The 18,518-nt window shown below is 35.9% G+C and overlaps 1 protein-coding gene across 1 annotated transcript in view; it reads left to right on the plus strand.

The window, feature by feature from the left end:
• LOC150108079 (dynein axonemal heavy chain 3-like) overlaps window positions 1-18,518 on the plus strand; it is a 1,881,116-nt gene that overhangs the window by 986,252 nt on the left and 876,346 nt on the right. Inside the window, exon 45 of the mRNA XM_090415945.1 lies at window positions 15,053-15,186. Within this exon, the coding sequence (XP_090272071.1) occupies window positions 15,053-15,186 (134 nt within the window). The remainder of the gene's footprint in view (window positions 1-15,052; window positions 15,187-18,518) is intronic.

The raw sequence follows: 18,518 nt of genomic DNA on the forward strand, positions 1-18,518 counted from the left end.
GTCTTTGGAATGTAGAGTACAAGGACAGATTGAGGGAATGTAAGTTGCAGAGCCTAGTGAATAGGAGGAAGAGAGGGAATATGATTGAGACATATAAACTGGTCAGGGGTTGTTATCAGGTAGACATAGAAGAGATTTTTCATAGAATTGGAGAAGAGAGTAGAAGAAGAGGCCATTGCTGGAAACTCTATAAGCAGGGTGTGAGCAAAGGAGTGAGAAGAAGATTGAATGAATTGCCTGAGTGTGTTGTGGATGTGGATACATTGAATCAGTTTAAGACATGGTTGGATGAGCATTGTATGCAATAGTGAGTGCCTCCCATGATGAGTCTCTGACTCCTTGGAGGTCGGGTGTTGACGATAATAATAATAACAATGAACTTTAAGGAATTATTATCTTCTTGGCTATTCCTTAGCATATGTGATAATATCCCATCCAGTCCAACAGCCATATTAACATCAGGCTTACTAAATATTCCAAATGTTTCATATTCCTGAGTTGCCAGTCTCTCCCTCCCCTCCCTCTCCATCCAACTGTCATTCATCAATACTGTCTACTCCTCAACAGTAACATCACGTGAAATGCATTGATACTCGTTCCACATTTATGTCCCATATTTCACTATATATTATAGAGAGCATTACTTCATATTTGCAAAAAAAGAATGAATATCACATTATGAGATTAAAAATGTGACATTCTTTTCCCTTGCTGATCTGAAATTTTGTCAGACACAAATGCATAACTAACTTATCTAGCTTTTCTAATTCTAATATGGAAGATACATATGTAGAGAGAATTAAAAAGAGAAGTGAAAAAGTTTCTTTCCTGCAGGAAATATGATATTTTGAACTTTACAATTACACAGTATCCTTACATTAGAATAAGGAATAAAGAGTTAATGGTCGACAATTTTCTGAAGGTAATTTTCTCCCAGTTTTCTGAAAATTTGGGGATTTTCAAAAACTATCTAGTAGATGCAATGTCTAAATGTATTCCAAGGGTGAGAAGGTTAAATAAGGTAGCTGTGAGATGGATGAATAAAGATATTAAGCATGCGATACAGAGAAAAAGGGCATTGTGGAGGCAGCATAAGAGAAGTGGAAATAACCAATTTCACGAGGTCTACAAAGACCAGGCAAGGAGGGTGACTTGGTTGGTGAGAGTAGCTAAAGAGAGGTATGAACAGCAGTTAGCTAATGATGCCAAAAAGAATCCTAGGGAGTTCTTTCGATATGTAGCCAGCAAAAGAAAGAATGATTATGGAAGGATGACATTGATGGGAGAAAATGGTATAAAGACAGCTGTTGCAGAATGTGTGGTGGAGATACTAAATGAGCAGTTCATAAAGATCTTTCAATCTTGTGAATGTGACTTCATGGAGAGATTGAGAGCAGTTGATGATGGAAAGGAGAGACTGACTGTAAGTGAGCAAGAGGTTTTTGGAGAGTTAAGTAAACTAGATGTAGATAAGGCTGTGGGACTTGATAATATATCACCCCGTATTCTGAAGGAATGTGCCAGGGAGTTGACACCTGCCTTGACATATTTTTTTATTACGAGTCTTGCACTTGGTCGGAGGGCAAGATTGTGCCACTTCATAAAGGAGGTGATCAAACTCAAGCATCAAACTATAGGCCTATCTCTGTGTCAGGTGTTGTGGTTAAGTTGTTGGAGAAGCTTGTGAGAACTAGGATCCAGAGTTGGGTTGACAACAATGGTATTATCTTTGATGAACAGCATGGATTTGCTAAAGGGAGGTCATGTTTCAGTAATTTACTTACTTATTACAATAAAGTGACTGCTTCCTTGGACAGAGGAGAAGGATACACAGTAATATACTTGGATTTTGCAAAGGCTTTTGATTTGCAAAGACTATCAACTTATCATGAGTACCTCATGATAAGTTGACAGTCAAACTAGAGTAGATGGGGTTGGATATTAGATTAGTGCATTGCATTGGAGACTGGCTATCTGATAGGTATCAACAAGTTGTGTATGGGGGTGCGATATCCAGGAAAAGGAAAGTCACTAGTGGAGTGCCTCAGGGATCTGTTTTAGGGCCATTACTATTTAACTTTATATTAATGATGTTGGTGAAGATTTGGATGGAGATATTTAGTTGTTTGCAGATGATGCAAAGTTGGGACAAACCATAGAGTAATGAAGATGCTGTGGCCTTACAAGGAGACTTGAATAAATTGAGTGATTGGCCATGGAAATGGGGATGTGAGTTCGATGTTGCAAAATGTAAAGTTTTAAAATTTGGAAAACAAAGATGAGATGCAGAATTTATGCTTGGTGAGAATATATTGTTGGAGGTAGAGGAAATAAGAGATCTTGGGGGGGGGGTGATAGTGGATAAGGATCTTAAATTTAGGGGACACATCGCCAAAATTGTGAAGACAACACAAAGGTTTTTCTGGGAATGATGCGGAGGGCACTGACGTGTAGAAGTAGAGAGATTCTTTTTCATTTGTATAAGGCTTTGATTAGGCCACACATGGACTGTTGTGCCCAGATTTGGTCACCGGGTTTTCAGAAGGATGAAGAGATGTTGGAAAGGGTCCAAAGGCGACTGACTAAGGTAGTTTCTGACTGGAATGTTGAGTATGAGGAAAGATTGAGAAGTTGTAATTTGCAGAGTCTGGTGGAGAGGAGGAAGAGGGGGAGATATGATACAGACCTACAAGTTGGTAAGGGGTTGTTATAGGATCAATGCTGGAGAGGTTCTGCAGAAAATAGTGGGAGATCATGGGAGAACCAGAGGTCATCCCTGGAAACTGTATAAAGAGGGTGTGAGTAGGGGAGTGAGAGGCAGGTTTTTTCGTTAATGATCTAATGCCTTGCCTGAGAGTGTGGTGTCTGCAAGGAGTTTGAGTGTGTTTAAGACATGGTATGATGAGATGTGTGTGTGATAAAAGGACCTCCCAGATGAGTCTTTGACTCCATGAGGTTTTGGGGTAATAATAATAATAAGGCAGTGAGGAGCATAAGACTGAAGCATAGCACAACTAGCAGAACAAAAGCAAGTCAAATGGTGGTATGCAAGAAAGAGTGTGACAAATGCTAATATTGATCAACAATATGAAAGACAGTACAAATGTCAGAAAGAAAGACAACAAGTATGGAGTAAATGTAATGCATGACTTGAAAAATGAGTTGACTAGATGAGAAATGAGATGAAGCATATGGAGTATGAGATTAGAAAATTTGGAGATAACTGAAAGAATGTGAAGAAACAGAATGAAAGATAGGGGACAAATACAGTTGAAAAATTACTTGAGAATGGTGCAGTACAGAAATTCCATTATTAAAGGTATGGTTGAATGAGAAAATGCATAATGTTTATTTTCTAGGAGAGAGGATGAATAGATTGATACTTTGGATATCAAAAGTAAATGAGCAGGAGATTAGTGGTGGTTGTGGAAACAAATAATTTCATTGGACTGGAGAATAATTGTGAGGATGGATATCAAATCATTATTAAGGAGACTGCAAGAGAACAGTATGTGAAGAAAAGTAGTCTAAGTGTTGCCTAGGTATGATAATGATGAGTTGAGATGGAAGATAAAAAAGTGTGAATGATAAGTTGGCAGACTGTATAAGAATATCATTTATATATAATTGTTTCTCAATTCTATAGAATGCATTTGATAGACAGATGAAGCTGTATATAAGTGATTGATTGCTTTTAAATCAGAGATCAAGGAAGCAAGAGTGCAATGTGAAAGAGCAGGAGAGAGAAACAGGTGAGACTGAAGTGCTTATGAATGGAGAGAGAGAGAGAGAGAGAGAGGCATGGTGTGAAAGACGAATGTGAGAATAGGAGATGGGAGTAGCGGTAGTTAGGTGGACAGACAGCCATAGCATAAGAGTAGATGATGGAAGAGTAATGAATGTGTGTGTGTCTAGAGATGGGTGTCCCTTCATATGATGATTGGTGATGCAAGGGTAATAAGTTGATTATCAGGAATAATATGAGATAGCTAGTGATAAGGGAGAGAGGATTATATATTTGATTGAAAAAACAATAAATTACATGATAACCATAGTAATTAACTTTAATGAAATGAAAATACAGATATTTCATACTAAAAATAACAGTACATCATCAGTGTTTGGAAAAAGCAAATCAAAATAATGGGAATACAAGGTATATACAGCAGTCAGTGGTTTACCTATTAAAAACTTGCCATGTGCTAGAAATTAATATTAATAAATAAATAATGTTATTAAAAATATATTAAAAAACTATTTTTGATGATTACATAAGATAAAAATCTCCCATACGCTTGGAATAAAGAGACAATTGTTCTGATTCAGATCTGGCCAATATAAAAGGGCTTCACATCTTTCTTTGAAAAGATATTCATATTTAAACTTGCTTCTATAGAGAAGACGAGCTTCATCCCATTGGATACTGTGTGTAGTGTCAATACTATGTTGTGCCAGACCAGACTTTTGAGGTTTCATGTATTCGATATAATATTGATGTTCATTAACTGGACCTGTATTGTTTAACTTTTATATCAATTACCTTGTCAATGGATTGCAGGGGGATATTCAGTTGTTTGCAGACGATGTGATGCTGGGTAGGGTTATTAGTAATAGTGCAGATGTGGCAGCCCTGCAAGAGGATTTGAATAAACTAGACAGATGGGGGGTAAATGAATGAGGATTTCGGTTTAATGCAGAAATGTAAAGTCTTGAAGTTTGAGATACATCGATTGGAGGAGCTGTACTGGAGGAAGTAGGGGAGACAAGAGATCTGGGGGTGATGATTGATAGAAAACTGAAATTCAGGGAACATATTGTAAAGGTTGTGAAGGTAACCCAGAGGATTGCTGCAATACTGAGAAGGACGCTGACCTGCAGAGATTATACATGTGGTTTGTATGTGCTAAAAAGAGTTATCATTTCCATTGTATAAGACCCTGATCAGATGACACTTAGACTGTCATTCTCAAATTTGGTCTAACTGTGGAAAGGTGACAGAGATGGATAAAGATGGTTTCAGGACTGTACAATCTTAGTTACGAGGATCGGCTGAGGCAATGTGGACTGCAGAGTTTGGTATATAGAAGAAGGTTAAGTGATATGATTGAGACTTTTAAACTGTTGAGAGGTAGTTACAGGGTTGACACTGGGGAGTTCTTTTGCTTGGTGGAACAGCAGGAAGGAGCAGTGACGAGGGACCATCCCTGGAAGTTGCAAAAGGAAGCTGTGAGCAAGAGAGTGAAGAGTGGTTTCTTTGCATGGAGGGTGATTGAATCATGGAATGCATTTTTTACTAAATAATTTAAGGAAATTACAACATCAACTAGGATATACATTAAAATAAATTTCAATATACTTCAATATTTTGGCAATATCACGTTGCCATTTTCAAGAAACTTAAGAACAAGACTCGTGCAAGCAGGCACAACAAACAGTGAGTGAGGAAGAAGCAGGAAGCTATTATTTCTCCTAAAGTCCTGATGGTGCCCCCTAGCGGACAGTGTTGGTATTCTTGGGCAATTGGGCTGAAGGTCTTTTGATGTAGGTTTCCCAAATTTGAGGCAGTCTCATGCAGCCAAATTTGTTGAGGTTTGGATTGTTTCTTAGGGCTGAAGCTGATTCTATGAAAAGCCTTTCATATTTGTATTTACTACGGTGTATTATCATGGCTTTCTTCCACCGTATTCTATGGCAGGTATCCAGCGCATGGTCAGCAAGATCAGAGTGGCTGTATTGGTGAAACCGGATGTAGTCCTTGTGTTCTGAAATTCTGATATTTGCTGTCCTAACTGTTTGGCCAAAGTAGGACAGCTTACAGCTGCATGGGACCTGGTATACACCAGGTAGGTCTGGGGGGGGGGGAGTTGGTCTTTAGTAGAGCGCATAAGGGATGCTAATTTTTTATATGGTCTGTTACAAGAAGTTAAGTTGTTTTTTTTAGGATTTTTGTAATTTTTTCCGAGGTGCCTCGGATATGGGTATGGTGATGGATTTAGAGTAAGCCTTGTTGTGAGGCGGGGTTGTGGTTTACTGGTTTCAATATTTATTTTTTTGGGGGGGGGGTAGCCATTGGCTGAGAAAGTGTTGAGAATGTGGTTTAGTTCTGTGGTTAGGGCATTGTCATCTGAACAGATACGTTTAGCCCTGTTGTGTAGTGTCTTAATGACTCCATATTATTGCGAGGAGGGGGTGGTGGGATTGTTAGTGAATGTATCTGCCTGTATGGGTGGGTTTTCTATAGACTGAGAAAACCAAGGTTCCATCAGGCTGATGGGTGACTAGTGTGTCTAAGAAAGGAAGGCAATTGTTTTTTTCTTCTTCCAGGGTGAATTTGATTCTGGGGTGTTGGTTGTTTAAGTGTGTTATGAAGGAGAGGAGTGCATCAGAGCCATGTGGCCAAATAGCGAACACATCATCAACATAGCAAAGCCAAATGGCTGGTTTTTGTGGGGCCACATTCTCAACACTTTCTCAGCCAATCGCTACCCCCCCCCCCAAAAAAAAAAAAAAATCCAAAAAGTATTGAAACCAGTAAACCACAAACCCCCCCACTCTCACAAAAAGGATTACTCTAAATTAAGAAAAAAATTACAAAAATCCTAAAAAAACATGACTTAACTTCTTGTTACAGACCATATAAAAAATTGGCATCCCTTTTCTGCTCTACGAAAGACCCCCCCCCCCCCAGACCTACCTGGTGTATACCAGGTCCCTTGCCGTTGTAAGCTGTTCTATTTTGGCCAAACAGGCAGGACAGCAAATATCAGAATTTCAGAACACAAGGACGACATCCGGTTTCACCAGTACAGCCTCTCTGGTCTTGCTGACCATGCACTGGATACCTGCCATAGAATACGGTTGAAGAAAGCCACGATAATACACCGTAGTAAATACAAATATGAAAAGCTTTTCATGGAATCAGCTTCAGCCCTAAGAAACAATCCTAACTTCAACAAATTTGGCTGCATGAGACTGCCTCAAATTTGGGAAACCTACATCAGAAGACCTTCAGCCCAATCGTCTAAGTATACCATCATTGCCTGCTAGGGGGGTACCACCAGGATTTTAGGAGAAATAATAGCTTCTTGCTTTTTCCTCACCTACTGTTTGTTGTGCCTGCGTGCACGTGTCTTGTTCTTAGATTTCTTGAAAATGGCAACATGACGTTGCTGAAATATTGAAGTATATTAAAATTTATTTTAAAGTATATCCTAGTTGACGTTGTAATTTCCATAAATTATTTAGTAAAAAATGCATAACCAACATCTAAGCCTTTCCACGAGAAACATGGAATGCATTGCAAGAACGATCAATGAGGTCAAAGAGTGGTATGATAGACTTTGTGTTTCCTAGAAAGAATCTCCCATGATGAGTCTTTTGACTCCATGGAAGCCTGAATAATAATAATAATTCTTTTTTTTCCACAGAATGGCCTATTTGCCAAAAGTATTATATATTAGATTATATTCACAAGGTATCTGGTACATGCCAGCTAATGATAGAGGTAACAATTTGTCTTTTGTAGATGGCAACAGATAAGAAATTTTGTTGATAGGAACATATGTGGGAATGAGATGATACTTCTTCAAAATTCAACCAATCAGTTCAGAGATGCTAAAAATATAGGGATTGTAGGAAAGTGGTAGGTTTCATTTTCAGAATGAGGCCAAACAGCAAAAACATCATCAATATAACAAAACCAATTAGAGGGTTAGGGAATGAATGAATGAGAACAAGGTATCATCTTCCAGATGGTTCAAGAAATAGTTTGCCAAAGATGGAGACAGAGGGTTGCCCATGGCAGTAGCTTCAATTTGTCTATAGATCTTGTTTTTCCAGCTGAAATATCCTGATTCTATAACAAATTCAAAAATCTTTGGAATATCTTGAAGGTAATCATCATATAATAAATTAACAGTATCAGATAATGGAATGTTGGTAAAGAGGGAAACAATGTCAACATGAAACCTCAAAAGTCTGGTCTGGCACAACATAGTATTGGCACTAAACACAGTATCCAGTGGAATGGAGCTCGTCTTCTCCATAGAAGCAGGTTTAACCACGCTACCGGCCAGGACGCATATATACGTCCAAGTAAACATGGATGCGAAGTGTATATTAAAATTGTAATACCATTGGTATTACATTGAAATATATGATGGATACGAAGCTTATGAGGATGCGTATTTGATCCATAATGGCCGGTAAGCTGGTTAAATATGAATGCCTTTTCAAAGAGAGTTGCAAAGCCCTTTTACATCAGCCAATTCTGAAAGAGAACGATTGTCTCTCTTTCTCTCTCTCTCCCTCCCCCAAAAGTTTGGGAGATTCTTATCTTATGTAACCATCAAAAATAGTTTTTTAATAATATTTTTAATAATATTATTTATTTATTAATATTAATTTCTGGCACATGGCAACAGTTTTTAATTTGTAAACCACTGACTGCTGTATGTACCTTGTATTCCCGTTCCTTTGATTTGCTTGTTTCTACACACCTATGATGTACTGTTATTTTCAGTATGAAATATCTGTATACTTTCATTTCATTAAAGTTAGTTACTGTAATTTATTGTTTATAGTCATGCCACAAGTTGTATGTACCTTGTATTCCCGTTCCTTTGATTTGCTTGTTTCTACACACTGATGATGTACTGTTATTTTCAGTATGAAATATCTGTACTTTCATTTCATTAAAGTTAGGTTAGTTACTGTAATTTATTGTTTATAGTCATGCCACAAGTGCCTTTAAAGATTAGATTACATTTGATTGCATGTTACTATAAGCCTAGGAATATGAAGGGTGATGATAAAAATTATATATATATATATATACATGCACAGTCTTGCCATAAATACTGTTACAACTTGCACAGAACACACTCCTGCACTACCTATGAAATTGCATGAGCCCAGTTCCCAGGCATGTATATTATGAGAACTGTGTAGCTGTAACAGCACTTCGCAAGGTCAGAATGCAGCCACGTGTTCTATTCACCATGCTACAAACTGTCAGGATCAGTAGAATATTTGTGTATCATACTACTAATGATTATAATGATACAGAATATGTATCTGACCACCAAAGAGCAGGTCGACCATGATGTGTTAGAAAACAACAACCTGTGAGGACTGTGAAGACATGCGTCTGCTGTAATCTTGTAAGAATGCAGAACATGATGTTGCGAGATGTCAATGTTTTGCAGAGAATGATGTCATGTATATTAATTGATGAGTTGGGGGTGAGAGCCTATCATTATTATACTGGACACTTCCTAACATCCAAACTTATGTAGCAGAGGGTGATAAAATTAAAGGCACTTCTTCTTGGTGAAGTGCCTTTGGTTTTATTACACTCTTTTATATCACCCTCAGCCCTTGGAAACATTGAGTGCTGCTATATGCACATTATACATGTGGCTTGTATGTACTAAAAGCTGAAAATGATTTACTGATCGATTAAAGGTTTATGAGCTCTTCAAGTTGCAACAGTACAGCTAGACTAGGTATAAATATAGAGGGGTTTCAGTAAAAGTACTCACTTGGGAAAATATGACTGGCTGAAGAGAATACTCAGGTTGATCCAGCGGTGTCCGTTGCTTGATGAGAAGGATATCAGCAATGCATGGAAAGAGTATTTCGCTAGAGTTGGAAGAATAAACAGGGTCGGAGTGAAATTGATATGCAAAAGCAAGAGAAAATTTTTAAGAAAAAGATTGCCCACCTGGTTGGCCGAGTGGTTAGCATATCCACTCTCCACCCAAAAGGCTGCAGGTTTGAATCCCTCCGTGGGCATGGATGTTTGTGATTGTCTGTGAAAGTACTAGTGGTGGTAGTCGACGATAGATGGCATTGGTGTTAGATGGTGAAGATTGGTGGAGTAGTGAGACGAAGAGCTGTAGAGTTGATGCCCTCCCTCGATGAGTCTTTGGACTCCATGGAAGTGTGATATGATAATAATTATTATTATTATTTGGAAGGAATACAGTGTGCATAAGAATGATACCTGTTATGAACATTATAAGGCACAGGCTCTAGAGTTAACAACTATTACATGGAAATCTAAGTGTAAGTATGAAAAGAAACTGGCTCTGTAAGCTAAAGACCACCCAAAAGGATTGTCTTTATGCTGCAAGTAAAAGAAAGAATGAATATGAAAGAGTAACTCTCCTGAAATGCAGATGGTTTACAGGTGCAGATATAGAAGAAATTGAGAGATTGTTTAAATAATGAGTGACTGTTTTCCTAAAACCTATCAACTTTGTGTGTGCAACATAGTGCTCAATGATCTGAATGAAGAAACTCAGGTGTATGAGATGGAGGAGGTACTAGCTGTTGCATAAACTAAATAAACTAAATAAGAATTTGGCATTACAAATGGGATATCAGCACAGATGCTAAGAGAGTGTCCAGCTGAACTGGCTTTGCCTTTGATCTGGATGTATAATTTGAGTCTTAGCACTGGGAAAATTACACGTGAGTGAAAGAATGTATAATAATTCAATTGCACAAGGATACTGCATAGACTGATGTGTCTAACTATCGACCTATCAGTATTTATAGAGTTGTTGTGAAGATTTTGGAAAAGCTGGTAAGAAACTGCATACAGAAATGGGTCAACAGAGAATCTATACTTGACAAGGAACAGCATGACTTTACTATGGGAAGGCCGTGTTTGAGAAACTTGCTCACATTTTATAATAATGTTATAAATGTTATGTTATAATACACAAAGGAAAAGGATACACCATGACATTTTTGGATGTTGTTGAAACTATTGACAGGATGCAGGTTGTAAGGCTTTTGCATAATTTGGAGGATATGGATTAAATTATGAACTGTTAGTTTGGATAAGAGGATGGCTGCTGACTAACAGATATCAAAAAGTTGTGTATGTGAGGGATGTGAGTCAGCAAGATTCACATCCCTCATATACCACAATTAAACAACATCATTTGATCTTGTAAATAGGACTGACTTGAGTCTACATCTAGTTAATGAGAGTGACCATGAACTGATCACTTATGTGGAACCCAACTATATGAAAATTTCTTTGAGGAAAGGATATATATATATATATATATATACACAGTGGTGAGCTGTGGAAATTTTAACAAAGGGCTCACATTGTCGAGCAAAAAAAAAGCCGTATTTCACACAAAAACTTTTATAATTACAGCTTGTGTACATATGCCAATCACAAAGTATGAGAGGACAATCAGCCTGTGAAGGCTATCATTTTTAAACAAATATTTCATGAATCTAAACATGAAATATTTGCACACAATCATCTGTGTTAATTTATCTTACATAAGAAAAATATTTTTAACTATCAAAATATAATAAGAATAAAATCTTTTATAATCGCACATATGCAATAGTCTGCATTTTTTATAAACAAATAAATTTGTTTTGTTTGCAATAGAAGTTTTTATAACAAACAGTCTATAAATAATAAATAAATATTATCTAAACACAATAGTATTGAAATACGTGTTTTTATACTTCAAGTGATAATCAATGGTAGTACCAATCAAGGGGTCCTGTTTATTTATATGTGATTACCAAAAGTGAATTCTTATTTGTAAAATGGTAGTAACAGTAACTATAATATTTTATTTAAAATAAAAATATTAAAAACATATTAAAATTACTTTCGAGAAGATGAGACGATTTTACATGAAAAAAAAATATATATAATAATTCACTGTATGGTGCACATTTACCCAGAAAAAACTCACTCCTTTACAGGTTAACATTTACAAACAATTACTTTAAGGAAATACTTATGACAACAGCTGCCACACCTTATTTCCTTCCTCCTTCACGTCTTGTATTCTTCTAGGAGGATCTATAGATGAGCAATGATTTTCTAGAAAAGATTTGACAGTGGGATTCAGATTAAATTCATTCAAGGGTTTCCCATTTATACATATTGTCATTAAATCCGAAATATGTTTTATAGTGAGAGAAGATCTCTTCGTTGTTAAGACATTATTCATCACACTAAAAGCTCATTTGGCTTCAGCGCTGCAAACTGCAATTATTGCATAATCACTTTGGCTTTTTGCACCATGCTGGGAATTTCATTTTGCAATTTTCCAGTCAAAAACATTTCCACTAAATCTCTAAAATCATTAATTTTAATTTCATATTTCAAAATAAAATTTAAAGATCTTATTCTCTTTTCTCCTTCTAACCATGGACATGTAACTTCTTCCATATTCCATGTTTCAGGATAACATACATTTAAAATGTTTTTCAGTTCATCTTCCAAATCCACATAATTTTCATTTTTAAGTTTGAAATTACTTTGCTGCATTAATCTATCCTTTAAAGACATTATAAGAGAGTTTAGTAATGTCTCTCGGGTAGTTTGTGAAATCTGATTTTGCTTTCAATTGTTATTCTTCAAATTCTTTTGATTTAAACATGGTATCAATTTTAGATTCATAAGAACCTACAGATTTTTAAAATCATTAATTGTTTACATGATTAAGGAGTTAGCCCTTATAATACTTATGTTGCGACTTTGTAGAGCTTCTGACAGATATGATAATTCCTGTAGGATATCAATCATTTATGATAGATCTTTTAAAAATTCCAAATCGAGAAGTCAGTTTAAAAAGCCCTTATATTTATTGTTTGATGCAAAATGCTTGCATAAAGCTGGGTAATTTCTCCACACAGCAAGAGCCGTTTGTAAACTGCAAGCTGCCCATCGTGGTCCAAACATGGTCGATCTTTAAAATTTTGATACCAAGGTCTTTTGCAATCCTATTTAATTCTTGTTGATTTTTTGGTGATTGATGATAAAAAGCATATAATTTATCCATTAATATTTCAAAATGATTTATTTCTTTTTTTTTAATTAATTAATGTTTTTTATCGAATCGTCTAATGTTAGTTTTAAACAATGAGCTACGCAATGCAAATTACGATGTTGGGAAATTTTTGTAGAAGTTTGATTGCAACACCTGATTTGTTTCCTAACATTACACTAGCTCCATCAGAACAAAATGCAATGAGATGATTTTTTAAATAGTTATCAGAAAATCCATATGAATTTAAAGTAGCAATTATAGGTTGCACGTATACATTCTGTGGTAGTATTTTCTAGTTCTGCAAGATCTACAAAAATCACACGTGATTCAGTGAGCTCAACTTGTGAAACCTGTGTTTTAGTTATGTGAATAACTAAAACACTTATTTTTGATAATGTTGTCGATGCTATTATAGAAATTTTGCATTTTTTTCCTTATTATTTTGGAGAATATTTCTAATTTTATTTGTTTAGAAATATGTTCAGCTATTCTAATTCCTGAGAATCTAGAATGCAATGATAATCCTAGATCAGTACCATTTTAAATTTGCAGCTCGATTAAATCTGGTAAATCAGACAATGGTCGGTTTCTCTTCACCAAACTGTAAACAGAATTAAACATTTTTGAAGTTATCAAAATTTCTTTTTCATTTAGTTTGTCAATTAAATTTGGTAATATAGATTTGCTACATTTTTCATTTATTTTTATGATTTTATTATGAGCAAATGATTCATTATGTCTGGATAACTTTTTACAGAAAGATGTGGTTCTTGAGTCTGTAGTGTTTCCATTCGGTTCCATTTTCATTTCTACCCCTTTCTTTGATAGGTGACAACTTTTTTCTCCTTCAACACCTAAGTTTTTATATTTTGAGTGAACACGACATACTAATTTACCATTTTTAACTTCTAACCGCTTATACTGCATTTTGAAATACGATGCTTGCTTCTCATTCCCCACAATCAGGTAGATGATTTTCTTTTTCTCCTCTAACTTGTTGCATGTCCACGACATGAACCATGCAGTTATAGCAGCAACATTAAGGTGCATCATCAGACCATGTCTGAAAGAGACAATGGTCATTTCTCTAGAAATGCCACAAAGTAGGAAGCATTGCATTGTCCAGAATATCAAGATACCTCTCAGAGTTTGATGTTCATGGCACCACAAATGTCAAACCAGGAAAAACAGGACCATGCCATCACACCTCTACCTCCAAATTTCATAGTTGGGGTTACACATTCTGGTAAGAGATATTCACAGGGCATCTGCCGCACCCATCCATCTACTCAGCAGAGGGTGCAGCATGATTAGTCTCTCTGTAACACAGTTTTTCCAAGCTTCCACATCCCAGTGTTCACACTCTTTGCACCACTGAAGATAACACTGCATGTTGAGTATGAAGAGTTTTTTAGATATATAGAGAGTTGTTTCTGTATAAGGAGTATTGGTCTCTGTAAGCGGCATTTGCTGGTTCATTGGAAAGTGCATTTAACATGGAAGATGTACAGTATCTTCTCATTGGCCATAGTCATTATTGTAGCTACTTTAAATTTAATACTTTATGTGTTGACAAAGTATGTAAATTTATTTGCATATTGTTCTATATTCTTCTTTGTAGTCATAGCATTACTATCTAATGCTATAAAAAAAAAAGAAATATTTGAAAGCCTTTGTGTCATTAGGTTGCTTTTTATTAGGAGCAGAGAGTTGTTACATTTGTAACTTGTTATTCACACAGTTCTCTTTCTCTCAGGTTATCCAGTTTCTGTATTTTGTATTGACCCACTATTCTGTATACAGTTATGAAATCATAGGTTATTGTTTAACACAAAGATTTATATATCAAGTTGAGTTGGACTGTGTTTATAATTTGGAATACTTTCGTTGTGATATTTGTTAAAATTTTTTTCGAAAGTAATTAACACTTCATATTCTGATCTTCATGAAAGCTGAAATATTTCACTGTTCGACATATTTTATTGCGTACATGACCATTTGTTTCCTACATCACTGCAATCTATTTCATGCAAATTACTGATGGTCTTTGAATAGGTGCTGGAGAAATCTTAGATTTTTAATTTTCACGTGTGTATTTCTTCTGATAAGGTGAACAGAATTGTTGTTAATCCACTTAGATAGCTCATTTATTTTCTTTTGATAATTTTACTACTATTACTACTAATAATATATTCATTTATCTGTTTTATCATTTAATTTAAATTTAGGCATGGCCAGATGATGCCTTGGAAATGGTTGCAAAAAAGTTTTTAGAAGATGCACGTATCGATGATAATATTCGTGATCCTTGTGTATCATTATGTAAACATTTTCATCAAAGTGTTTACCGCTTATCAGAAAAGTAAGTTAATCTTTTTTGGACAAATTATCTAATTGTTTTGTTATTCTCAACTGAATATGTAAAATAGCCATTGCAGAATTTCTTCACCATTGAAGAAATGTAAATATTGTTATAACTACTATGTTAGTCAGTAGAAATTCTCTACTAGTTCCTTATAATGAACTCTCTCTTTTCATCCCTTTAATGTATCATTCTTCAAAATACTTTAAAGCTACAATTTCTTGCAGAAGTTATAACTTTAATTTTATTAATAATTAGTACCATTATGAGAGAGCCTCCATAGCACAGTCAGTATAGACAAAGCCCTTTGGTCGGAAAGATCTGGGTACGATTCCCATCAGTGATGTGAGGAACCTTTATCTGGTCTCTTTCAACTAAAGGTGAGTTAGTCGGTCTCATATGGAGGTAGAGGGTTTTTGCACCCAGAAACTCGGGTTTTTCGTCCCCCAGAACAGGCAAACTGATCCCGTGAACGCTTCTACAGGCATAAGACACCTCCAAGAATAAGAGTTACCAACCCATTCTGTAAGATCCAAATGCCTACATGGTAAAATGTATAGGTCTACGCTTGAGTGTAAATTAGGATAGGATAGGACCACTATGAGATTCCAGGATTCATTCTAGATCTACTCTAACTCACACAATGTCTGTCAAGGAGCTCAACACTAACTACTTGCCATAAAAATTTTGCTTCTCACTACCATGAGCAAGTTATTTAGGCAAGTGAAGAAAGGAATTTGTTTTATGAAGATTATGTATTCATTGGTGATGGTATGGGGAAGATTGTTTCAAAGAACAAGGCTAGAGGGAATGAGAGAGGACAAGTTATTGTGATAAGTTTCGAGTTGAAGTGTGTGAATGTTGATCATCTCATGTTCTTATGTAATTAGAGAAAAATGGAAGAATGATAGTTGTCACTTCAGTGTTGCCACACCCATGAAAATACCTTAAAAAAAAAGATGTAAAAGACAGTAATATAGAAATAGAGCACAAAGCATCTAGAAGCAGATGGTAGTATGAATTTGTGAGGAACAGGTAATTAATAAGTACATTGTTCTACTGCACTTCTTTCACTGCATCTCATAACCAAGATGACTGAAATCTGTGTACAGTATATGAAATGCATTCAAATTAAAGTCTTACAAAGAGGAAAAATAACTACATTTTCATATATAATCAGAGTCATTGAGTCCTTTGCCTGAAATATATCTCCACATGAAATTAATTCTGGATTAATTTCATCTGTTGCCAAGATGAAATTAATTTCATATTGCCAACAATGAACGTGTTATTATTCTCCCATGTCTACAACACAGGTCTGTTCAAGCTTTCCTGAAGAGATACTGTATTCAAGTCGTTCATTATTTACATTTTTATTTTATTATAATTATTTACATAATTATTATACAATTATTTGCAAAATAATTGTATATTCATTTTCAAACCATCCATGATATCATCAATGTACAAACCAAACAAAAATAATCCAAGAATGGAACCTTCTATAACTCCACTATTCACCATAATTCTCTTCATCTTAATTCTACTCTTTGATGTCTGTTAGGTTAACTGTCATATGGTAATGTCTTGGTATCTTTAGGAAGTCTGGTGATATCATGCTGGTCTTTGTTCCTGTAAATTTTAAGTCATCACCATCATAATCAATATTAAATTTTGGATACCCCCCCCCCCTCCTCCATGTGAGGCACCCATTTGTAATGGAGTGAATATCCCAGTGATGGTACTGGCACTTTTTCACTCATTCTTTTTCTAGGCTTTTCTGCCTGTTCTTCACTCTACTTCTCCTGAATCTCATTTACTATTCTGTATTCCATACTACAGTTACCAGGAGATACTGGTAGTTTTGCACTACTTTGGTAAGATGGATACTCCTGGATAGCCCAGCCAGGAACAATCAGCTAGTTAGCTTGCCTGGAAAGGTAAAAAGTGTTGCAATAAGTCTATTTCCTCATGGTATAGGGACAGGGCCAAACATTCATAACATTCATAGTAGTAGTAACCCTGACATCCCACTCCTGAGTACAGTTATTACTTACTGGTGAGTGATAATCCTTGTGTGGTTCTATGGTAGGTGGGGAATTCAGATGCTGAATTACTGTTGAGAATGAGATTTTATATCATCAAGTTTATCATGGGCCATTAACTAGCTCCAACTATGTCCAGAAACTATTGAAACACCAACTGAAAACAATAAAAAAAGCAAACGAAATATGAGAAGCAGCAGTAAACATACCAACCTTCTTAACAGTACACTCAACTGAATGTCCACTCATAAAAATATCACTCTTTTTGATCCAGAAGGTTTTAGAATGACTGGCTGAATCCCCACAGTGAAGAAACTCTGTTGAGAAGGGGGGGGGGATTCTCATAGAAACAACAACAACCCAATGTATAATCAGAGTATCTTTGCGTAACATCCATCAGGGGAATACCAATCACAGTTACCCCGCCACAAAACTTTAAATTCTTTTGAGGAGCAATATATCCTTTTGAGGAGCAATATATCAGAGTGTAATATCATTGATGTCCCAGTTAAGGAAATCTGCTCTGAAACGAATGATCAAGAAGTGACAGCCATGAGGAGAATATGTCTGGATGGTATTCCTGTTAGGAACCAGAAATATCATTCCTTATTTACAAAATACTTCAACCACCAACATCTGTGAAAGTGGGATATCTAAACTGCTTAGTTAGGCTCTGCATCCTGAATTCCTTGTATCTTTAAACAGTAAAAGTATGATTATTCTAAGCATGCTCATTAATAATTTTTAGGAAAATCATTCACAGTTTGTGATATCCAGACGATCTCTTTTCTTCGGGGTGGACAACATAGCACAGACTCCACTAAATACAATTATCACCATGGCATTCATACATCCTACCATGCAGCTTTTCTTTCTGCAGGCTACCCAAGCATTCCTTTCCTTCTGATATAACATATAAAGGGAAATAAAATAATCTGATTTTGCACCTATCTACACAAGTGGCTCAAAATCAGATCAGAGAATCCAGTGAGATCTGTTACATTCTGAGACAACATAATATCTGCTCAGATCCAATAAATTAAAGATACCAAGAAATTATATACTTGATTTAATCCTTTATCCAAATGTAAGCAAACAAAGTTTGTGCCTGAAGTATTTTCAGGACTGGGGCAACTCATATAAGGAAGCTAAGACTTCACATCACTTGCCTTAGTATCCCATAATGTAAAACACATCTCCCTGCAGACATGTATAATGCTATGCATTATTGGAAGGGACACTACCCAGACCGGTTTAGACCTTTATTGAGGTCTCTTCAGTGGGAGC

The sequence above is a fragment of the Typopeltis vanoorti genome, chromosome 3, assembly GCF_054136105.1.
Source record: "Typopeltis vanoorti isolate ZY-2024b chromosome 3, IOZ_Tvanoo_1.0, whole genome shotgun sequence".
Lineage (NCBI taxonomy): Eukaryota > Metazoa > Arthropoda > Arachnida > Uropygi > Thelyphonidae > Typopeltis > Typopeltis vanoorti.